The sequence below is a fragment of the Phodopus roborovskii genome, unplaced genomic scaffold, assembly GCF_943737965.1.
Source record: "Phodopus roborovskii unplaced genomic scaffold, PHOROB, whole genome shotgun sequence".
NCBI classification, from domain to species: Eukaryota; Metazoa; Chordata; class Mammalia; order Rodentia; family Cricetidae; genus Phodopus; species Phodopus roborovskii.
The window spans coordinates 6035891-6060615 of NW_026126618.1; the positions used below are offsets into that span (position 1 = coordinate 6035891).

The following is a 24725-nucleotide window of genomic DNA, read 5'->3' on the forward strand; positions in this document are numbered from 1 at the left end:
CACTGATTAGTCATGAAATAGAAAGCTTGGGCCTTCTGAATGTCTTCCAACGCTGTTCTTAATTTGTCTGTTTCTGACAGACTCCGACACGAATGAGAGAGGGAACTTGTCCACTTTATATGTGTTTGTCACCACATGCAAACACTTAATGAACCTCTGTTAGCCGAAGGAAGCCAGTACTGCACTAGGGCCTAAACAGCCACACATGTCCTGCTCACAAATATTTGAACGGTCACAGCCTTTCTTTTTACACATATGTTGATCAGCTGTAACTATGAAGAAAACAAAAGTAGTTTCCAGGAACATTTCATAGGGGGTGGGGAGGGGAAATCACCACTTTGAGAAGAAGGAGAGACACACATTCTACAGCCATTCTATTTTGGCATTATTAATGATGGGTTCAATAGCTGATTGTGGAAAAATGCTTAAACAAGGCCAGGTTGCACATCTTGCACAGACCCCCTACCCACACACATAACCCCAATCACAAGTGCAATCGTAATATCTGGTTTGAACGGAGGTTTGCCCCTGTATGCTATACTTCCCCAGTGAGCCACAAAGTCACCTTTGCGATTCTCCTTCTGCTGGAACAGCGTCATTTTTCATAATTACATAGTTTTAATTTCTTTTACGTGAATGTGAAGCCTTTGATGTATTGAGCCAATTATGTGATACTTGGTTAAAAATGAACTTAAAAAAAAAGTGTGGGAAGGATTTGGGTTGTAAGTAAAATGGGGAATTTTTTAAAAAAGAAACCCAAAGTAGTAGTTGTCACTGTTGTTATCGAAGGGGATTTTTTTCTCCCCCCCCCCCACTATCAGCACAAATGTGGAGTCTGACCTTTGAAGACTGGCCAGTTCTGTTTCTCTGGTTCTCTGTGACTCTTCCTCCTCCTGGGGCCTTGGGCAGTTTCTCCACAGCCACATAGCAGAGCTCCTGCATTGAAGAACCACCCTTCAGCGTCACAGTGAGACCACACGGGAAGGGGGGGGGGGCTGGGCGCACACGGCACTTGCTTCTGAAAGCCCTCAGGATACCTCTAATGTCACTTTACCTGATTCCTCTCATAATCAGATGGGTCGCAGGGTGCGAAGGGGTGGATGCATTTTTGGTCAGGTTTACACCAAGCACAGCCGGTTCTGATGCATGCTGGGCATCTGGCAACATAGAAAACCAACTTAATTCTTATATTTTTAGGGGATTTTTCACCTTCTAGATTTCCCTCTGTGGTGTTACATGTTAAGAACACAAGAGAATATGGATACTACTACTACTAATAATAATAATAAAATCTCTGAATAGCCTAGGATGGACAGAGGGAGAAAGGGTGGCCCCTTTGAGGTTGGGGCAGAGAGTAACGCTTTGTGCCCTGCTCTGGGCAACCCTTCCAGTTGAAAGATTGTCCTTGCACTTGCAGAAGTGTTGCCATGGCGACTTGAAGCTGGGGTCACCTGCTGGTCTGTTGATAACAAAAACCCACTGAATCTGCTTCTGAACCTGTTTGCTACCGGTCCACCCTCAGGTAAGGCCCCCACTCAGCAGATGATCGGAAGCCCTCACTTAGCAGAGCAGCTGTGTTGCCAACTACGGGAAGTACAACACGTTTGTCACCTGGCTGGCAGGCAGGGACTGGGGGGAGCGGGTAGGTGGGCAGGGCCATCACTGTTCGCTTTGCAATCAGATCAAGGAAGAATTGTGTCCGCTAATCAAGTGAGCCATTGCGCATTGGTAACCGCAGAGGGCTTGAAAAGTACACATAACGATGACCAGAGTTAAGGAGGGGATGCTATAAATAGATTAAAAACGGGGCGGGGGAGGACTGGTCTGGAAAGCTGGCCAAGGGATGCCAGAACAAAACGTAGCTGGAGGTGATGAGGAGACTATGCAGAGGGTGGCACCTAGCCTGGAATTCATATATACTCCAAGGAATGCTGAAGTATTCGGAGATCCTAGCCTACAGAAAGTTTCCTGAGGGCCCAAGACAGCTCTCCTTGCAGGCTTCCAAACAGCAAGCAGCTCCCTGAGGGGATTCTCTGAGGTCTGACTCTTACTTACCTAGCCGTGGGGCCTGGGGAAAGTCATCTCCTTCTACCCGGACTCTAAAGCAAGAGTTCTACAGAGAGATAGCGCTCAACTCTCCTTGAACCCCGAAGATCTAGTTCATGCTGTCTTCCTTTGTCCTGTCGGCGGGGCTGGAGGCTCTCACTAGCAAGTTTTTTATTTCTCTCCCTGAAATTCGTTTCTTAGACATCACTGACTCTGATCTCGTGTGGTCACCTTTCAATGTACCTCACTAAGAGGTACATTCACTTTCCCTTTAGTGATTTCCAGGCCAGGCTGCAAACAGACCTGTGATAATACAGCCCACTTCATAATGTCTTTTGCCCCAGCTTCAGAGGCTGGGCCTCTGAAAGGTCTGTTTCCTCTGCCTTCTCTCTGCTGAGGGAACCAGGAGGGACTTGTGGTCCACCGCCCGAAAGGGGCCGATCATAATAAATGGAAGACACAGAGCTGGGGTAGCCAAGTGGTAGAACACTTGCGTGGTATGCTCAAAGCCCTGGGTTCGATTCCCTAGCACCACAGATAGAGAGCAAAATGAACATGTCATTTCGGTGAGGGAAACTTCCACTTTGTCTGACTTGACCTTATATTCAGGCCATACTGCTCTGGCCAAACTCCCAAAGGCATTTGCATTGTGGGAGGGCCTAATGGTGCTCCTTACTTCCGGTCCTCTAGGTCTGCGCATGCTCCCTCCCCAGCTGCTCCAGTTTTCTTGTTAGGGCTTGAATGAGCGAGCACAGCTTATTACCTCAGCGACTCTCCTAGCTCCCGTTAGGCCATGCTCCAAAAGGCACTTTGGAAAGTTCTAGTCCGCAAAAGAGTTCTTTAGGAAATTGAGGAGTAAAACAAATAAATTAAAAGCAACGAGAACATTCAAATTTCAAAGCCAATCTTACTCCTTTAATGATGCACAGTTGGTAAAGTTGAATCTTTCTGATAAGTTCCAAGACGGGAAGAAGAATGTTGCATTGACGACTAAGACATCTGGAGGGAAGGAAGGGGGAAAAAAGTCATTCACGGTGGGTTCCCGCCATCGTCAAGCATAGCTGGAAATGCAAAATAAAGAAATATTCTCGCCTTTTCTACACAGAGGGCATGGGTGTGCCAGCTGTTCACCAACATTTGAGTCAGTATGTGGCTTCTTCCCCATGGGCCATTCATGTCAGGCAGCCACAGTGCTAAGCACAAGCCTCCAAACAGACTGAGCCTGACTCTAGCTCCAAGGCGCCCACAGATAATCACCAGGAAAAGCCATTTTACAGCCCATTTACATCCCATGCTCTCACTGGGATCACTACCTCAGCTTGTAATTGGCCAAGGCACGAGAATAAAACAAGTCACTGAGCAAGAAGTGCCTGGAATGCGAATGCCAGGGAGTTGGGAAAGAAACCCTGCACCTCCAGAAAGATCCATACTCGGCAAATATTTACCTAACAAACCCTAAGTGGGACACCCTGGGGTGAGGCTCAGTGATCTCCTTGGAGTCAGCTGCTGTCAAATGAAGGTGTTGGGTTTCTTGTTGTTCGCCTTTGAAAACCTTACCCATTGGATGGAAAACTCCAAAAGCATAAAATGAAGGTGAAACCTATTCTAAGTCAGCAGCAGAGTAATGCAGTTTTCAATGCCTCCTTAAGCCTCCATGCTGGATCCAGGCACCCACATCCAAACCCAGCTGTTGATCAGGATCACAAGAACTATAGGGAAACACCAGGCAGGACTCCAAGACATCATGACTCAGCAGAGCTGGGGGGGGGGGGGCGCTGAGAACCTGTATATTGTAATGTCCCTCCCTCCATAATGAGCACACAGGACATCATTTAGGTACTGTGGCCCACAGCAACACCCTTCAAGTTCTCTTATATCCAAGTGAGGGCCAGCACTTACAGAGGAATTAATAGCTTCTTCCTTATAGGAATTCATGGGCAATAGAACACTGGGCTTGTTAAATGGAAGTCCCGATATTGTGAGAAATTGGCCTGACTTTACGGACATCCCTAGGTCCCTTCCTGAAACTTTACTACTGTGCATTTCCTAGAGTCTAAGGATTCTTTATGGAGATGCTGCTCTACACCACGCAGACTCACTCTAATGGCTAGAATTCCACATAACATTCTGCTCACATTCAGTGGGCACACGTGTAATGATAATCTTTTGTTCTAAAGACAAGGAGGTCTGGAGGGCTGACACGACCTCTTGGCAGGAGCACCTGAACAGACACTTGATGCATGTTAGGGAAACGAACTCCGTGGCCATTTAGCACTGAGGGCCTCCCAGGGAAAATATATTTCCATAGAAGTGCCAAGTGCCCAGGGAGGGTGCCTGCAGAAGGCAGACCTAACGGAGCACCAACCGTGCACAGCACGTTGGAAATTTCACAGGGAAATGAATATTCATACTCTCCTTTGGAAGCACTTCCTGTTCTCCTAGAAGACATAAAATAGCCAAGGTAAAGAAGACACAGAAGTCAAGGGAACACCATGTGAGTAGTTTGAGCTCCATGTAGCATTTGGGTGCAAGATAGGGGTGCCTGTGGAGACCCAAGGGTGTGATAGAATGACATGAGAGGCCAGGTTAGACTAGCAAGGCTGCATAGGAGAAAAAAGACTTTTCTCCAGTGCTTCAAAGTATATGGTAAACAGGGCTTGAGATAGGTGTAAGGCCAGCCAAAATTGGCCATGAAGCCAGACATGATGGCTCATATATAGAATTCTAGCACTCAGGAGGCCGAGTTGGGAGGACAATAGTAGGATCATCTCAAAACACACACACACACACACACACACACACACAGAGAGAGAGAGAGAGAGAGAGAGACAGAGAGAGAGACAGAGACAGAGAGAGACACACACAGAGAGAGAGACAGAGAGAGAGACAGACAGAGTCCATGAACTACATTTTGTCAAATGTGTAACAATTGAACTTGTTGCATTCAGCCAAGGGTAGGGGAAGAGGGAGCAATCGTTGGTTATAATGCCACTGATTAACTTCGTAAGTCAGCCTCAGATACTTAAGTCATATTTTATAGGTGGCTTGCATCTTTAATGCACCAGAAGTGCATTTTAAAGTCTTCGTAGTGGTGACAAGGTGGAAAACTGACGAACTCTTTAAGCATTCAGGCCCAATGGCTGCAAGGGATTATTTTTAGCTCATGTCTCTGGCTTTGTGATTCAAATTCCTTCTTGAGGGCCAAAGGATCAACTGAGTGCTGTGGCCTCAGTGTTTGGTATACCCTCAAAATTTTTATTTTGGAGTTTAATATTCAATTGGATAATATTGTGAAGTGGAACGTTTGGGGGAAGTAGTTCAATCGTGAGAACTTCACCCTCATGAATGAGATGGGTGTCCTTAGAAGAGTGGGTTGGTACATCATCTCTGAAGCAGGGAGTGACCCTTCACCAGGCACTGAACCTTCTCTGATACCCTTGGCTTCCATCCCCCAGCCTCTGAAGCTATAAGTAGTAAGTTCCTATTTGCCTATACATCACCCAATATTAACTCCACTGTTCACAAATAACTTACATAGCTCCAATATGATCACATCACACATTCCAGGAGGCCTCCACCATCACCTCAACTCTTTCAAGTCTTTTCCATCTCAACATACTCATGGATCCTCTTTTGAGCATCCTGAACATCCCTACATCTCTTCACATCCATCTGCCCCTAACTGCAGCTCTTACTGTCTCTTATCTGGACCACTGTGATGGCTTTTCTACTAGCTGCTCTTGAGGAACTAAGTATTCCAGCCCCCCCCCCCATTTATTGCCTGCCATTCATCCATCCACTCACAAAAACACGTACTGATTATAAATGGACACTCTGGGCCAGGTGCAGCTCTATGCACAGCTAAGAACTTTTCAAAGTGTTTTTAAAGTTCCTGCCCCATGGAGCTTGCCTTCAGTTCCAATGGGAGGGATACATGATCCACAATTGTGTCTCCCTGTTAATGAATGTGACTACACAACTTGCAGCTCAGTATCTCAGTATTTCATGATGGCTCGCAGGACAGAGCCCATGTCTCACACAGCCTTCTATAGTCCCTTAGATCCTCTGTCCAGTTTCCCTTGCCCCTACCCACCTCGCCTTACTCATACAGAGCCGTTTGTAGTTAGCTCTTCAATCAAAGCCTTTTCTCTTCTGCTCACCCTTCCTTCTTCTAGATTGTTGTCAGTTACTCCAGAAAGAGATCCTTGCCCGCCCCAGGTACCTTTAGGGCTATAGGTTCCCAGTATCCGTATACCACATCATATCCCTATATTTGTACAACTACATTGCAAGCCAACATTGATACATGACAGTTCAACCCTAACAGGTTATAAGGGTTCTAAGCAGGGTCAACTTAACGCGTTTCCATCTCCATATTCTGGGAACCTAGCACAATACTTTGTGCACAGGGGTTCTTACTTCCTTTATGTGCGGAGGAATAAAAGCAATGAACTTACAGCGTTTGCTCATCCCACCAGAGGCACTTCCTGCTTTTCTAAACGTTTCTAAACTGAATCATTTCAGCCACCTGGATAGACTCAGCCCAGTGGTGCCTGGCTTTTCTAGGCTCTCCTGGCCAGTGTCTCCTGCTCTCCCCAGTCATATCTGAGAGTGGGGTACTGAGATCAAAGCAGGAGCTGGAGCAGTAGTGGAGACCCAGGTTGAACCAGAGGCAGAGGTAGGTCGAAGACAAGGTAACTATCTATGCCCATCCCCAGGAACCGAACTCAGGAGGTGCTCCTGCTTCTTGACTTTATAACAATGCCCAGGGGCATCCACATACTGTAGCTGGGTCTGCTGGGGATGTTGCAGGCACAGGTCCGGTTCAGCTGGCTTCTCCCCTGACAGAGCAGCTTGCCGGTGTCTGCGTTCTTCACCACGCACTCTGAGTGTCTTGCAGAGACGCTTCCCACGATGGTCACTGTGGTCTGTGCAGGGGAGGAAGACACATATCGTGTGGTTGGTTTGTATCATCGCTATCCCTCCTAGAGCCTTATGGGAAGGCATCCTTAAACCTGTGCGGCACTCTGAATGAAAACGACCCCACAGGCCCATAGAGGCGGGCACTACTAGGGAGTGTGGCCTTGTTGGAATGGGAGTGGCCTTGTTGGAGTGGGTGTGGCTTTGTTGGAGGAAGTTCGTCACTAGGGGGTGGGCTTTAAGGTCTCAGAAGCTCAAACCAGGCTTAGTGTGGCACCGTCTCTTCCTGCTGCCTGTGGATCCAGATGTAGAGCTCTCAGCTCCTTCTCTAGCACCGTGTCTGCCTGCACACTGCCATGCTCCCTCCTGCCATGATGATAATGGACTAAGCCTCTGAAAAGTTAAGCCAGCCCCCAATTAAATGCTTTCCTTTGTAAGAGTTGCCTCAGTCATGTTGTCCCATCCCCCAGCAATAAAACCCCAATAAGACCGCCTGTCACAGGAGGGAGGGTTCTCTAGGGAGCTGGTGGGAAGAAAGGACAGGTCACGGCTACTTGATTTGCTCTTCTGTGAATTGAGTATTTTGAGTCTTTGACCACACTTCTGCTCTGTGTTTTTCTTACCAATTTTTAAGAGTCCTCCGCATGGTGTAGATACTAATTCTTATCTGTCATATTTCTGACATATACTTTCTCATAATCTATTGCCTTCACTTTTGTATAATCCCCTACCCTTATACAACATCTCTCTATGTAATCAAATATAGGGGCTCTTGTTTTTTCCTACTCTCTAGCTTACAGACAAGGATTACATTGTTCCATCCGTCTTATTGGTTTATTGTTTTAAACATACATCCTTAACCTATCTGGAATTTAACTGTGTATGTATAGTATGAGATAAAAGTCCAATTTTATTTTTATCCAGGTGACTAATTAGCTATATCATAACCATTTAGTAAACAAAAACAAAACAAAACAAACAAAAAAACCTCTCCTTTACCCACAGAACCAAGATTATCACTTGAGAAAACTTTTAGATTTATTTATTTATTTTATGTGAATAAATGGATTGCCTGCACATATGCGTATGTGCTTGTATGTGCCTAGTGCCCATGAAAGCGAGAAGGCTGTATCCTCTAGAACTGGAGTTACAAATGGTTATGATCTGCCTGGTGTGTGCTGGAAACCAAATCAGGACCACCCTCAAGAGCAACAAGGGCTCCTAACTGCTGAGTCATTCCCAGGTGGCCCTCAAGGTGTCCCTTCTGTAATACAGGGCAACATATTTGGGATCAATTCCCTCAAAATTGTACTGTTTCAAAGTCTATTGATCTACTTCTTTTCTAGTGTCACTAAGTTTTTACTACTTTAAATATCTGGTAAGGCAAATGTCTCCTTATTTACCTTCATTTTCATAGGAATTCCTACGCATTATTCATCTGTTTGAGATTCACAGTTATCTTATCCAAAAGATGTCAAGGTGGCTGTGTGTCTAACTGAAATAGCAAATGTGTACATTCATTTTGGCAAAATGTGTGTCTTTACTAAACATTCCCATCCAAGCACAGGTTTTATTTTCATCTTCATGATTGTAAGCCATGGTTTATTTAAGAGGGTGTTCCTTGGTCTCCCGGGGTTAAGATACCCTTGGCATCTTTATTACTTCCTATGAATGCTATCAGATAACAGCTCAATCTACTTTTAAAGTTAGTGATGGTTTACTGTGTGGTTAAATACGTGATGAGATTTACAGGAAGAGGGGCTTTGTGAGTGAGTGTCTGCGTATGTGTATGCAGAGGTATAGTGTATTTGCAGGAGGAACAAAGAGAAAGCCTTGAAATTCCAAAGTCCTAACGCAAATTTCTCCGAATGAAATCTATATCTATATATAGATATATATTTTTTATTTTATGTGCATTGATGTTTGGCCTACACGCATGTCTACAAATGAAATACCTAAAAAATCAAGGCAGCTAGTTCTCACATTGAGAAAGGAAGTTGAAGGTATTAAATGCTAGCAGATGTGCTGCTGTCAGGCAGAGGAGGGAACCTCTGGTAGGAAGATGGGTTAAGCATGGGAAGCTGTGATAGAGGACAATGACCTGGACCACCAGGAAGATTTCCACTCTCATCTCCCTGACCTCTGCCCAGACTTTTCACACTGCCACCTATCTCTCTGCTGTCTCTCTTGATCCCCAATAGTTTGCTGAGTCTACACCCAGCAAACTACACCCAGTCATTGTTCAAAAAATCGTGTGTCCAGGCCATGGGATTATGCTAGGGGAAGGCAAGTTCTTCCAGCCCGAGTTCGCCTGGCCTGAAGTCTACACATTCCTGGGAGACATTTCCTACCTACCTTTGAGACTGTGGATTGAACCCAAGGCCTTACACATCCTAAGCAAGCACTTCACCACTGATGTACATCACCAACCCATCTGGTCTCAATCTATGACCCTCCTGCCTCAGCCTCTGAGTAGCTGGGATAATGGGAATGCGCCACCACAAGCTCCGGCAGACACAAGCATTGGAATGAACTCCAAATCGTTCTTGCTAACTCATCTTCACTCTCAGTCGTGCTGACTTCTTTACCCCACGATTCTCTCTACGTCACACGTGCTGGTGCATGGCTACATGTTTCTCATGCGTGTGCACATCTTACTCTATATTCTTTGATCAGTTTAACTAAAGTTATCAGAAAGGGTTTCTAGGTGTCTTTTTCACCAGCTTTTTAATTATCCCCCATTTCATTCCAGTTCTCACAAGCCCAATCTTTACATAACTGAAACCATCCTGCTCATTTATTCTATAAATAAACAAGCTCTTAACGTGGCCAAATGCGGTACAAGGCACCAAGTAACTAGCAAGCCAAACAGCTACAGTCCTTGTCCCTTTGAGAGTTTGTACTGACAGACAGTCATACAGCCCACTAGACTTAAACTGGAGGGTCACATGATCAAGAGATCACCACGAGGGCAGAAGCATGGGCTACAGTAGCACAGTGAAATGTAAAGAATTGGACAGATTCAAGGAGCAGTCTGGAGTTATGAAGAAAAGGATTGGAAGGGAAGGTGTGAATTCGAGGACTCGGGGGAGGACATGGTTGGGTGAGGCACCAGAGGCACTTACGCTGAGATGGGATTTGCTGAGGGGGTGGGAGACAGCGAATGGAAGATCGAGATTTCAATTATGAGTATTTCCAAGGTACTCGGTGGCATCAAGAAGACATAGCAAGTTGGCCCTGAAGGTCAGAGGATCAGTAAGGGCTAGACACAAAAGAGATGAAAGCATGCTCACAGGAGATATAAACAAGCGGATGACATATATAGATAGCCGTGGAAGTGGATAGGGTTATGTGGGCAAAGTGGAGTAAAAAGGGTGAGTCTGAACTTGGCCTTACACAGCTATGTAGAGTCAAGGAGATGGGATAGAACAGCAAGGAGCTTGGAACCGAAGGGGGTGGGGAGAGTGGAGAGGGTCTGCGTGAGAATGGCACCCAGAAGCTCACATATGTTCACACTTGGTCCATCTTTTGGAACTCGGTGCAACTTTTGGAAGGAGTGGCCTTGCTGGAAGAGGTGTGTCCCTGGGGAGGGTGGGCTTTGCAGATTCAAAAGACCCCGTTCCCAGTGTCTCTCTCTGCCTCCTACTCGAAGATCAAGATTGAACTCGAAGCTGCTCCTATCATCATGCCTTCATTCCATTGCCACAGACTCTAAACTTCTGAAACTGTAAGCCCAATTAAATGCTTTGGCCCATAGATTTTTTTTTTTTTTTTTTTTTGTCATAAGTAATAAAAAAGTAACTAAGATGAGGTGTGTCATGCAAAAGGCAATGGAAAACCAATGTCTTAGTTTGGGTTTCTATTGCTGTGATGAAACACCATGACCAAAAAAAGCAAGGTGGGGAGGGAAGGGTTTATCAGGCTTACACTTCAGCACTGCTGTTCATCACTGAAGGAAGTCAGGACAGGAACTCAAACAGGGCAGGGTCCTGGAGGCAGGAGGAGTTTCAGAGGCCAGGGAGGGTGCTGCTTTCTGGCTTGCATCCTCTGGCTTGTTCAGCCTGCTTTCTTCTTATAGAACCCAGGACCACCATCCTCAGGGCTGGGCCCTTCCCCGGTGACCGCTAATTGAGAAAACACTTTATAGCTGGGGCTCGTGGATTTCCTCAACTGAGGCTCCTTCCTCTCTGGTGACTCTAGCTTGTGTCAAGTTGATAAACAAAACCAGCCAGTACAAGGAGGTTTCAAGAGTGCTCCCAGTCAGAGCTGGAGAGGTGACAAGGAACAGAGTTTGGGTCCTAGCGCGCACGCGCGCGCGCACACACACACACACACACACACACACAAAGCTGGGCATCCCTGCAGACGCCTATAACCCCAGCTTCCAGCCTGAGCCAAGAAGCTGTGAGCCCAGGTTCCGAAAAAGACCTTGTCTCAAGGAATAATAAATGGCATATGATGGAAGATGAAACTTCCTGCCCTGTTCTGGCCTCTAGGTATACACAGCCAAATACAAGTGTTCCTATACACATATAAGTAAAAAAATATAAACAAATACATAATAACATTTTAAAATTACACTGCCAATCAGCCTGGTAGGATAATGACTTTAGGATAGCGACATGGAAGTCAGCGGTGACCTTAGCAGGAGCAGGGTCAGGGAACAGTAAGGTAGAAGCCAGTTGTGGTTAACCAGGACACAGAAGACACTGTATTGTTTCAGGTACAGAAGGGAAGAGCTCACAGGCAGGAAGTCAAAGGTTTTTTGTTTTGCCTTTTATCTATGACCCTGGGTTCCAGGTGAGCATGGTTAAAAAGCTGAAACCCTGGCTTCCACAGTGATTTGAATGAAAAATGTCTCATAACTCAGATATCCAAGTACTTGGTCCCCAGTTGGGAGCACTGTTCGGGGGAGGGGGTTTAGGGTGGCGCAGCTTCGATGGAGGAAGTCCATTACTGGAGGGATGCGGGTGGTGTCAGGCTTTCGGATAAAAGCTTAGCACCAGTTCCAGGTCTCTCTCTCTGTGGCATGCTTACAGTTGAAGATGAGCTTTCAGCTTCCCACGCCTGCCTACTGCTGGCCGTCATGGCACCAGTCCACCATCATGGACTCCCTCTTATCTCCCTAGAACCACAAGCACAAGTTCACTCTTTCTTCTCTAAGATACCTTGGTCATGGTGCTTCATTATAGGAACAAAAAAAAAAAAAAAAAAAAAAAAAAAAAAAAAACAGCTAAGAGAGCTTCATAATCCTGCATGAGAATCCTTCCCGGATTCATGGCTCGCTCTTAGAAATAGCAGAACAAGCAGGAAGGATGCTACAGGCGTCAGATGGGGAGCAGGAAGGATGCTACAGGCATCAGATGGGGTACCATGGATGGTTGCGATGTCAGTTAGACCGCACTAAACACAGAGCCAAAGAACTCGCCGCTCTAAAACATTCCATCGTGTTGACATACAAGAACCTTGTTTGACTTAACTTTTCTCCTCACTGCCAAGCAGGTTCCTAATGTTATAAATACTATTGCCGCAGAGGCTTATGCTTAGGGTTTTCTTCTTTCAAGTTGCTTCCTTGGATTCTATGCCTGGAATTAGCGATTTAAACAAACTGAATAGATTTATTATTTTTGAAACATACTGCCAAATTGCTTTCCAAAAAGGTTGTGCTAATTGGCATCAGCAACACTGGGTGTTAGCATAACTTATTATCTCTTTAATTCGTATTTATTTCATAACTAGTGAGGTTGAACATATTTCCATATTTATAGCTGTTTTCCCGGAATCTACTCTAAGAACATATGCTTTTGACCACTTGCTTTTTGGTATCTTAATGTTTTCTTTCTTTTTTTTTTTTTTTTCCTAGTTTCATTATCTTGAGAGACTTTGCCAAGTAGTTTGCAGAGGTTTATACTTTAATTAAATCTTTTTCCCTCTTGTGTAATTACTTATTTATTTTGCCAGTGTCGGGGTTAAAGTCATGAGCTTTAGGCAGTCTAGGCATACTAGGCAGTCCCTCTACTGCTGAGCAACATCTCCAGCCTAAACTTGTTTTTAAAGTAAATTGACTGTATGAATATTTTTATTTTGTCATTACATATACTCCAGTGCTAAGAAAATTATCATGTGACATTTGATTCCATTTTCTGTGATATTTTATGTAAATTAATTATACTACTTTTTTCTATTTTTTAAATATTTTATTTTTTAATTAAGTGTATATATGTGTGAAAGTAAGTATTTGGTGTGTGTGTGTGTGTGTGTGTGTGTGTGTGTGTGTGTGTGTGCTTACCCATGGAGGCCAGAAGGGGGTGTCAGATCCCCTGGATCTGGAATTGCAGGAAGGTGTGAGTCATTTAATGTAGGTGTTGAGTTTTGGTCCTCTGGAAGAGTAGCAAGGGCTCTTAACTGCTGAGCCATCTCCCCAGCCCTAAATTATACTTTTACATTTAACATGAATTATGAAATAAATGTATCCATAGTTTATAAGTTATTACTTTTTAATAAAATTCCTCTAGTTCTCCTTATTTTGTAACATATGATCTTTGAAATTCTTATATTTATTTCTGAGTTCTAATCTATGGGTCTGTATCACTATTTTAAACACAACAGATTGATAGTTGCTGTTGACATCCATCCAACACCGTAGACATACTGTATAAACATACAATGTATTTGTGCAACAATGTATTTGTTTACAATCAATTGACAGTGGTCATGCCTAAATGAACTTTTAAATATACGTATATTTGAGATAGTCTAAATCAGATCACATTATTCCAGATAGATACAGTATTGTTTTAAGAAAAATCCCTACTCATTTCAAAATGTAGAAAAATATGTTGTAGAAGTAATTTTTCCTAAGCAAAATGGGATGTTTGCGGATACCGATAGATGTTTTTCCTACCTTCCAAACAGACATCTTCTACACTTAGGTTTTTAGTTGATAAGGTTCTACTATGACAAATTATAAATAGGTTCAACAGACCACTATCATGTTACCTAATTACTCTCAGAAAATAAATGGCTGAGAAAAGCTGTTGCAAAGCCCACCCCCACTCCCTCACCCCCGCCAAAAATCCTATTGTTGGTGGCTGTTTAACAAAAGTCTCTTAATAAAAGTGATTTTTAAATATGGGGATTCTGGGCTGGAGAGATGGCTTAACCATTAAAGGCTAGGTTCACAACCAAAAATATAAATCCAGAGGATACACATTGCTTCTGAAGTTTGTCCTTGAATATTTCTACTGCTTTTATAAGTGGAATTTTTTTTTCTTGAAGAATGTAGATCGAAAGTTTGTTTACCTGACAACACACTATCATTTTTGATATTTGAGTATTAACTGAGCCATCTATAATTAGGTTTACGTATTTACATAATTTCTGGTGTTTTTAAGCTCGGGGGATGCTGTGGATCAGAGCAGGACCTTGCTCACACTAAGCGTATGCTCTCCTTCCCAGTTACACCCTGGATTCCTAGAACAGTTTTTAAAATGTTTTAAAATTCTGTTGACAGACTCAGTGTTGGTGCTGCTAGAGTTTCTTCTTTCCACTCTGATTTGTGGAACTCTCTTGACCACCTTTCCTTAGGCTGCTTTGTGGAAAACACCTTTTATTCCTGTCTGTCATAAATTTTATGGGCAAACCATTTTCACTTATCACTGAATCTCTTTATACTTGTTTACTTCATTGCTCTTATTTATTGCATGTGTGATGCAATAATGGGACCCTGTCTACATGACACAGATTCCGATATACTTGCTGTCATTCTCCATCAACATTAGTCCACTCAACTGGGAAAGCCGTGCTCACAACCATATACAAATCCCTTGATGGTCTCCATGCTGGTGATGGCTAATCTTAGCTGTCCATTGCACCTGGAATCAACTAAAACCCAAGCAGCTAGGCACACCTGGGAAGATTTTCTTGACTGAATTTGAAGTCAAGAGGACCTAGCTTAAATCTGAGCCACACCTTCCGATGGCAGCCCAAATAAAGGGGAACAGAAGAAAGGAGCTTCTACTTTTTGTCTGCTTGTTCTCGTGCTTGCTAACAAGTCCTTCCATCCTGTTGCTAAGGCATCCCTTTGCTGTTATTAGAGCCTACTTCTTTGGGATTCCAATGTAGACGGAAGAACAGCGGCTGTCCAGAATTTCTCTGGGTGGGCAGCACCAGATGGCGACTGCCAACAACATTCAATCTTGTGTACTGAACAACTTACCAGATCCTTGGCCTTTTGGCTGGGAGACATCCATTTACAGACTACTCAGACCACAGCCTGTAAGCCATTCTAATAAATCACATTTTAATACATATATATATGTATGTATACATATATACATATATGTATATTCATTATATGCACAATCCTCTCTCTCTTTCCCTTCTCCCTCCCTATAAATTATGCTTCTTTACAGAACCCTAACAAAATGCTCACATAATCACCTGGAGACACATGTGCACAAACAGGAGATTTCTGTTCAATAGCAGACTGCACTCTGCATCTTGTTCTTTTTGCTAAACAAAAACCTCAGAGAAATCCCTCCTAGACTAACAGGGACTGCTCTAATTAATTCTTTTAATTATGTATTCCTCAGTGAAGATGAAGATATCCTATTCTCTAGCTGTTTTGTATAAAGAAATAATGCTTCTTATGAACAAGCGTTCTGTAATTTATGTTTGTTTGTTTGTTTTTTTTTCCTGTACCCACAAAGGTACTAAAATGTTAGCAGGCATATGATGGGCAGCTTGCAAGTGATCTTTGACCTTAAATAATAGATTGAACTGGGGACAATCACAGACTGCCATCCCTTTAGGTAAGGGTCAGGTATTGTTGAAGCAATGGCCCAAGCTTTCAGATAAGTCGTAGGTCACTGGTCATAGGCTAAGAAATATTTTGAAATAACATGATTAAGAGGAGTCAGGTCTGGGAATATAGCTACGTAGTAAAGCAGAGATAGAGAGAAAAGGGGGGAGAGGGGAAGAGAGACAGGAAAAGAGGGGCTAGTTCTTATCAGTACTCCTAAAAAAAAAATCAGTTCAGGGAGAATAGCTCAGTGGTAGAGCACTTGCCTTTGGTATGCATAAGGTCTGGATTCAAGAGTCTGGAGATAGTTTTAAAGAACAGCTTAAGTGAGATTACCAAATGATTGGGTGGGTTAAGAGGTCTCAGCAGGTAGAGGCACTTGAGGTCAAGCCTGATGACCTGAGGTGGATCCCCAGGACCCCATGGTGGGAGGAGGGAACCATCCATAGTGCTCTGACCACACCCATGCTGTGGCAATGCACAAGCCGCACACACAAAATCATAACGTGTAAATTTTAAAAATTAACTAAATTCTTATCTCTAATTTGTGGACAGTGATGTAATGGATGAGTGGAAGGCTGCTCAGCCCAGTGGTAGGCCACAGTGGTAAGCAACTCCGGGTTGGGAGAAAGAGCTAGCAGTTGCTTGTCTGCAAGCCTTTGGCTTTGTTTTGTTTGGGACAGGGTCCCACTGTGGAGTTCCAGCTGGCCTGAAACTTCCTGTAGAAACCATGCTGGTCTCAAACTCACAGACATCCTCCTACCCCTGCCTCTTGAGTGGTAAGACTACAGGTATAACCCCCTCTACCATACTGGATCTACGCATGTTTTGAAATATTCTAGATCACATGTAAATGGTGACTTGGTTATATCACCCCTCCAAGCTAATTTTAAAAGCAGTGCTAACAAGCTACTTTTTCCTAGGACACAATGGCAAAGTGTCACCCTTAAGGGATCTTTTAATGACAAAGGGAAAAATACTTTGCATAATCCTAACCACTTAGCAGAGTCCTGAGGGCATCGAAATATCTTAATACTCTCTACCTACCACTTAGCACCAAAAGTCAGCTGGTATTTTTCAGATCAACCAAGAAGAATTTGGCTATCCCTGGGATATGGGATGGCTGAACTTCATTTACCCTGCATCTGGCCCCCTGGTACAGAGCTGGCAGGAGGGTGTCTGGAGTTTTGGAGATGAACCTCATCTCAGAAGTTGGCAGAAAGTGCCAAGACCAAGTAACTTTCTCAGTCCACGAGTTCTGATTGGTCACACCTTGAAAGCTTGATTCTTTTATTATTTATCTCTCATTAAATGCTCTGGCTTTCCGTTATTAAATGTTAAATCATCTTAAGTGGCATGGTTCTTGCTATTTGAAATGGCAAAGTGAGAAGAGAAAGTGGCCCATTTCCTTGTTAATGTGGCATTCAAATAAAACACAGTGAGTGCAACAGACAGGTCAACTGGCTGCTGACAGGGATTCTGTACAATTACTCAGAACACAAGAGCCATGATTAGGGAGAAAATGTCTCCTTACAGGACTGTGCAAGGAATTCTATTCCCCCGAGGGCAGGGTAGGCGTATGTATCAGGAAAAACACTTCTCCAAATGTTGCCAAGTGTCCCTTCTCTCATGCCATGTCACGAGCTTTCCAAGGGACCCGTTCACTTTGGCCCATCCAACTGCTTTAACTCCATGTGTACGGACAGTTGTTCAAAGACTGAACACAGAGGTGTAGAGACTGGCTGATCAAACCAAAATCCCACAGTGAACCGCATTGCAGGGATCTGCTTAACCACAAGTCTGAACTTATTTTTCTCTATTTTTAAAACCAAGGTGTGTTTCTACTACATCAAAAGATGCATCTTCCCTTTGATTTCCACTACTGAAGGTCATCTTCACCTAGCAAGATGACAACTCTATCAGGGCGGGCTGTGCCTTGACTAGATTATCCCTGTATCCTCAGCTTCTTGCAGATGGATAGCATCTGGTGGGCCCTCACCATTCACCACCAACAGAATGAATGGATTCCTGTCAGTAAGACTATCACATTGTAAAAAGATTTTCTTTACACCTAGAAGGAAGCTATAAGGCAGTATCATAAAGACAAAAACATTTCCTCTTACCCTCTCTCTGAGGTTTCGAATTATCTGAATTTTAGGACATTTTTTAGGTCCAGATGAAATATCCAGCCAGTTTTCAAAGCTCCCTGCATGTGTGCAGTCTCCTCGAAAAGTGCACCTAAAAAACAAAACAAAAATCACCAGTTGATAAGTTGGCAGACACACACACACACACACACACACACACACACACACACACACTACAACTTTCTCACGACCAGCTTCAGTACAGAACACTTGGTACAGTGGGCTATTAATTTTGAATGAGAATAGGGATTTTATCTTAAAAGCATCAAAAGCAATGAAGAAACAAGAGAGGTTGTGTGTGTGTGTGTGTGTGTGTGTGTGTGTGTGTGTGTGTGTGGTTTTATTGGGTCAAGGAGCAGAGGACAAATGTTGACAACATGTTGAACTTAGACTCCTGAGCAATCTCTCAAGATGACATCATCAGAGACATCCATCCAAATCATATCCTCTTACAGCTTCAAAAACAAAGAGTCCCTGTGGGGAAATTCCTCCTAAGGACAGTCCAGGCAAGGCTTATATTTTATATACATTTTAGGTTTACAAGACATTGTAGAATACCGACCTAGTGAGTGATTCATTTTGTGTTAAAAAAATAAAATAATAAAGCTACTGTTTTGTGCTTTGCAACATGATGATTAAATGAAAATATTTCAAGGGCAGAGTCTGCCCAAGAATATAATAAGACATTCCTTAGCCATCTGCTGCTCCAGAACATTTATTTAGACAGATACCAAATTATATCAAAAGATACGAGTAAAACATTTTGCAAGGCCACTTTCCCAGGTCGACCAGCTCAAAGGATGCCCCAAATAAATCTTAGGTTGTGGCCAGGGCCACATACTCTGATAAATAGATGTTCTCAAGCTACAATCGCTGGCTTCCTTGATGAGTCGGTCACTCGAGGTCACATTAACTTAGCAGATGGGCCGCCAACCCAACAAGGAGGATGAACACCAAGTACCACATTATCTTCAAACAGTGCACTCCTGTGCAGACTTTCTATGAGTAATATGGAGTAGCTTGAAATACTACACACACAACTCCAAGCAAAGACTAAAATGAAGGTAAGAGCGAGTGAACAACCTTGAATTTTAAAAGAAAACTTAACACCCATGATTCATGAGATTGCTACACATCTAAATGATGACAGCAATCGCTTGGGGCGGGGGAGCAGTGCAGTTATGAATAGGCTCAAACAATACATCTGGCTTCCAAAGAATCTCTTTTTCCTCTTCGTTCTCTTTTTAATTCTTAACAATTTAGGCCTCTCGGCTTCTCTTTAATTCCGTGCTCATTTGAATATGACAAATACAGAGTAGGAAGTTGGGGAGTTTCACTAACCACCATCTCCATGCTTAGCTTGTCACCCACGAAGAGACTGGGCTCCCTAGGAGCACATGAGTATCACATCTCCCCCCACACCTGCGTCAGTCCTCTCCAACTTCACAGCCAAAGGGGTTTTCATTCGCGATTCTCCAAGGCCATAAATCTATCTGACCCTTGATGGCTCACTCGTCCGTCACGGATGTTAAGTTCAAATTAAACCTCTCTCAATGTCAGAAGGAGTTTGCCAGCACAGTCTGGAGCACAGAGAATGACAAGGCTGCTTCCTTATTTGTATCTGAAAAAGAGCATGACTGTCAAAAAATGCCCTGCCTCTTCTGGTCCCTCTGGTTTGTATAAGGGCACATCCCATGCCTACAAGAGTGAAGGGGAGAAAAATTAAGCCAAGTCTACAGTGACTGGCTGTAGTGCAAATATTTTTGCAGGCTCTTAATGCTGACTGGAAGTCAAGGCCTAAGGCTGCCAAAAAAACAAGTGTAAAATATTTCATACAAATAGTGCTACGATTTGCCAATTTGTAGGCAGAAAAAACCAGCCATGCCTCGGAGTTATCACTCCTTTCTCTGAACTATAGCATTTCTTGTCGGAACCACACATTTTGATATTTAATCATATGCTGCCTTGAATTACAACTTAACTGTTTCAAATGTCCCTGCCATTTCTCCCCACGAACGTGCTAAGCCCTTCGAAGGAAAGGGGAGTATCTTGATGTTTCTTTAGCAAATCCCTCAGCGTCTGCCAGCGTGAGATGCAAATACTTGGGTTTCGATAAATATTTTTGAATGAATGGATGAAATATGAAATCTCCATGGGTCTCTTCTGCAGGCGATTTTTCTTTCTAGAGCTGTAATTTATGTTTGATTCCTCTTTCTGGCAAAGAGACTGTTTTCCACATAAACCAAAAGTTTGGAGCCGGAGATCAAATTAGGAGTTAAGGTTAGTTTATTTTTTGAAAAAGAAAATGAGACAGCCTGTATCTAATGAGCTGCTCATTTTCTATCCCTCAGGAAACAAAACCTAACTATGTTGCACATCTAAACATAAATTCTTTGTTTATGTAAGAAAGCCATCTCTGAAAAAATTTTTTAACTCTCATCTTTGCCCTTTACCAGTTAAAAAATAATAAAATGAAAAAAATAAAAAGTAAGCCACAACACCAAGAATGTATAACCAGATGGTCAGCCAACAACAGTTATTACTTCTCAAATACTGCACATTGTAAAAGCTTCCCAATAGCACATTACCCACACATTTATATTTCTCACGGAGGGGAAGCAGAGCTTAGAGCCCCCCACATTTTAGTAAACAAAGCCAGGAGCTTTGAGACGATTCCCTGTGAAAATTATTCTTACTCTTGTGGATCAATCAAGGAAATGGCCGGATGAATAAATCCTCAAGCCACTGCCTGAATGACATGAAAATAGCACTGTAAATGTGACATGTGATGAGGTTCAAGCCTTAGGGAGCCACTCTCCCCGACTGATGGGCAGACTCCCTGCCCACCCCAAAAAGGTCTCATGCAGATCAGAGGGGCCTTAAAGTCACAATGCAGGAAATGAGGGAAGCCAAAGATGACTCCAAACACTAGCTCCTCCTTTCTCCCTCTCCCAAGGCCTAGAACTACAAGCAAGCACTCCACCAGCCACATCCCTGGGTCTCTTAATGGGCTCCACTTCCATTTTTCCAGGCCATGGATAGGAGGGACATTGGAGTCTCCCTAGCATGAGTGTGTCCTGGAGAGATTGTCAGGGGGGTCTATGTGCTCTTTGCTCATGCTGTAACAGTTGCTACCCTCCCTTCTGAGTATCTGCCTTAGTCCACTTTCACAGAAATACCAAGACCCATACACTTATAAAGAACAGAGACGTGTTTCTTAAGAAGCTGGGATAGCTGGGCGTCTGCCTCTGTCTGGCAAGGTGCTTCTAGCTGTGTCATTCCATGGAAGACGGTAGAAGGGGAAGAGACTATAGGAAGAGACACTGAGTTCACCATCTCCAGCCTTTCCTTCCATAATGGCTCTAAGCATCCTTGGGAGTAGAACGTTTTTGGCCAGAATGCTTCCCACTAATGTACATCCCTACCCCCTCAACACTGCTGCACCAGGGTTTAAGTTTCCAACATGCTTTTGAGAGGGGCACATCCAAGCCACAGCATGCCACATCTGGCCCTAAAACTTCACATCCTTCTCACACAAAAACTACATTCATTCTATCTCAGTAACCCAAGTGAATGCTGAGGACCTTGGGGCACCTCTCTGGAAACTTTGTCCTCAAGGACACAACCTACGCTGAAGAAATGTCTCTGAGGTCATTCCCTGCTATCTTGGTAACTGGAACCTGGTTGCCTATCATCTATGGTAATTTCTACTAAACAGTCGTGTGGCCACACCCCTAATTCCATCTCCTAAAATTGCCTCTTTATTCATCTGGCCAGCTGAGAATTTTCCAAAACTTTCTCTCCCTTCCTGTTTAATTAAGCTAATCTTATTCTTTCACATCTTACTACATTCAATAGAGAGTAATCACACAGCTCTTTCAATATTTAGCTTAGAAATTCTTCCACCACAGACCTTAGAAACATCTTCCACAAATTCCTGGGCCATGGGCACAGTACCACCACCCTCTCTGCAACTGTTTAACAAGGGTGGTGTGGTGATCTGAATGAGAAATGTCCCACACAGGCTCATGTTTCTGAGCATTTGGTCCCTAATTTGTGGCACTGTTTGGAGAGATTATTTAGGAGGAAGAGCCCTGTTGGAGGAAGTGTCTCATGAGGAGAATGAGTCCAGGGTTTATAGCCCCACCGTACTTCCTGTTCACACTTGGCCTCTCCCCCTTCCTGTATGTTGAAGAAATGTGATCAGCCTGCCATGCATTCCCAGCCACAATGGACACTATCCCCCAGAACTATATTCTAAAATAAACCCTTTCCGCAGCAAAGCAAAGGGACTGATTCAGATGGCCTCCACTCCCATTTCAAAATCCTCGTCTGCCATGCCCGCCGAGTCCTCTGCCAGAAGGCCTTCATAATTCCTATTCTACAAATGTTTGATCACAACCTCGTAATCTCTAAGAACTCCCTCCCAGATTTCCTCCACATGGCTGATTTTTGTACCCTCATCAGCATCAATCACCCTTATTGGGCTGGGGAAATGGCTGAGCAGGTTAAGAGCAGCTGCAAGTCTTACAGAGGCCCGGGTTCAGCTCAAACACAAGGTAACTCACATCTGCCCATAACTCCAGCTTCTGCACATCCACACATCCATCCAACTCCTCCTGCTGGCCTCTGCGGGCAGCACATACACCCCTGGTGCACACATACACATGCGTGTAGACACTGGCATAACCATATACATGCATACATACATGCATGCATGCATACATGCATACATACATACATACATACATACATACATACATACATACGAATCAGGTTCCCATTGCAGCGAGGCCTCCCCCATGCTGCTGCCCCATGCCCTTTCGTTTTCTCGCCAGGACCAGCTCCCAGGCAGCCCCACACTTCAGGCATCGATGATATCATCAGCCATGCTTCTTAGCACCAATGGGTCTAAGTCCATTTTGTGTACTGAAAACATCATGCTGCAGACTGGGTAATTTGTAAAGAACATTTTTTTCCCCCTCACAGTTCTAAAAGTCCAAAGGCTCCAGACCTGGCAAAGATGTTTTTGATGCATCACCCCGTGGTGGAAAGGTAAGGAAAATGCAGAAGGAAGGCATAGAACTCACAGCCTCAAACATGTTCACAACTGGGTTCATCTATTCCTGACTACAGAGCCCTCATGCCATAAATACCTCCCTACAGACCCTACCCTCAACAGGCCCCCCAACAGCCCCCCAACTGCCCCCCAACAGCCCCTAACTGCACCCCCAACAGCCCCCCTCCTAACAGCCCCCTCCCAAAAGTCCCCCTCCCAACAGGCCCCCCAACAGCCCCCTAACTGCCCCCCAACCAGCCTCACCCCAACAGGTCTCCATTCCAACTCCGTGTACAACACACACTTTACAGAGGACATGTTTAAACCACGATAGGATCAATCTGCAAGCCCATATCCCAATCACTGTCTGTGATGGTTGGCTTTAATGACGACTGGTCACAAATCAGAATCATGGAATAAACAGCCCAGAGGACTTGTCCTGGCTGCCTTGATTGATCTGGGAGGGCCCACCCCAAATGTGGGCGGCACCTCCTGGTAGAGGCCCAGATTAAAAAGGTATTTTGCTCTCTTGGCCTTCCTCCTTGCCTCTTAATTCACCTGCTGCTGCTGAACCCTTCATTGGCAGCTTCCAGGCTGCTATTGTTGAGTGGGGACTAGCAGCTCTCTATGAACCTCCCAGATTCCTGGCACCTAATGGAAACTGCAGAGCTATCCAGCCTTGTAGACCAGGTAACTACTGACTTCTCAGCCTCCCCACTGTGAGACAGCCATTGAGGGGTCATTCTAAGTGCCTAGCACCCAACTGCAAGGACAAAGCAACTCCCGGTTCTCAGGTATGAGACAATTGCTACTAGTTCAGTGAAACTGGGTTAATATACACATACTACATACATGCTTATATGTGTGTGCATACACACACACACACACACACACACACACACACACACATTTTATACATGTCTTGTTCCTCTAGAAATCCCTGACTAAAACATTCCTAATTCCTATTCCTAATTAGATCTCATGCCTACATGATAAAATCATTAAGGAGGTAGGGATCTATTTGAAAATTAGAAAATAAAGCTGTCCAGATGAGAAGAAAAACTCTTTATGTGGTAACAATTAGTGCAGCCAACTATTTAGGAAGCCTGTTCTCAGTTTACTAGAAATGTGTTAGAGAGCTCAATTTCTTCAAAATAATAATAGACTTTAATGCCACCACTTGAATATATAAGAAAATGGACACCCCCCCCATCTGTAACCCAGAAAACATTTCCAAATCTACAGAGACCCTAAGAGGCCAACGGGGAGCTTCAGACACCTCTAAGCTTGCTGTGAAATTCAGGAAGTACCCTGATAGAGGGGGTTCCCTTCCTAAGTAAACAGTATATTTTGTAAGATGCCTGGAAAACTACCCCACCCAAGCATGGTGAAAAGTTTCTACACCCCATTAAGCCTCTCCAGTGCAGCAACCCAAAGTGGAGCAAATCAGACCGAATTAGAAAAAGCCCACATTTAATGGATAGAGCGCCACTGGAAGGCCTCCCAGTCTCCCAGAGAGGAGACCGGGAAACCCACAGGTCTGTTTTCTGGGAGGAAGTTAAAATTCCCCATGGGAGTGGTCTTGAGCATCTCTGGGGGAGGGGGTCATCATTTAGCGGGCTTTCTGAGATACAGCAGGATTTGGAGAGAGGCAGGGGAGCGAGCTTGGGTGGAAACTGCACCATAGCATCGCAGACACTTTGGGTGTATGGATACCAGGGGCTGGGGTGGCACATTCTCCGTAACTCAT

General features: G+C 44.1%; 1 protein-coding gene across 2 annotated transcripts in view; it reads right to left on the minus strand.

Moving 5' to 3' along the window:
• Window positions 1-24725, minus strand: part of Plxnc1 (plexin C1) — a 144163-nt gene that overhangs the window by 66873 nt on the left and 52565 nt on the right. For both annotated transcript variants that reach the window (XM_051206264.1, XM_051206265.1), the window contains exons 5-9: window positions 17893-18007; window positions 6830-6974; window positions 2958-3045; window positions 1055-1157; window positions 841-936 (exon numbers count right to left, since the gene is read on the minus strand). In XM_051206264.1, the coding sequence (XP_051062221.1) occupies window positions 841-936; window positions 1055-1157; window positions 2958-3045; window positions 6830-6974; window positions 17893-18007 (547 nt within the window). The remainder of the gene's footprint in view (window positions 1-840; window positions 937-1054; window positions 1158-2957; window positions 3046-6829; window positions 6975-17892; window positions 18008-24725) is intronic.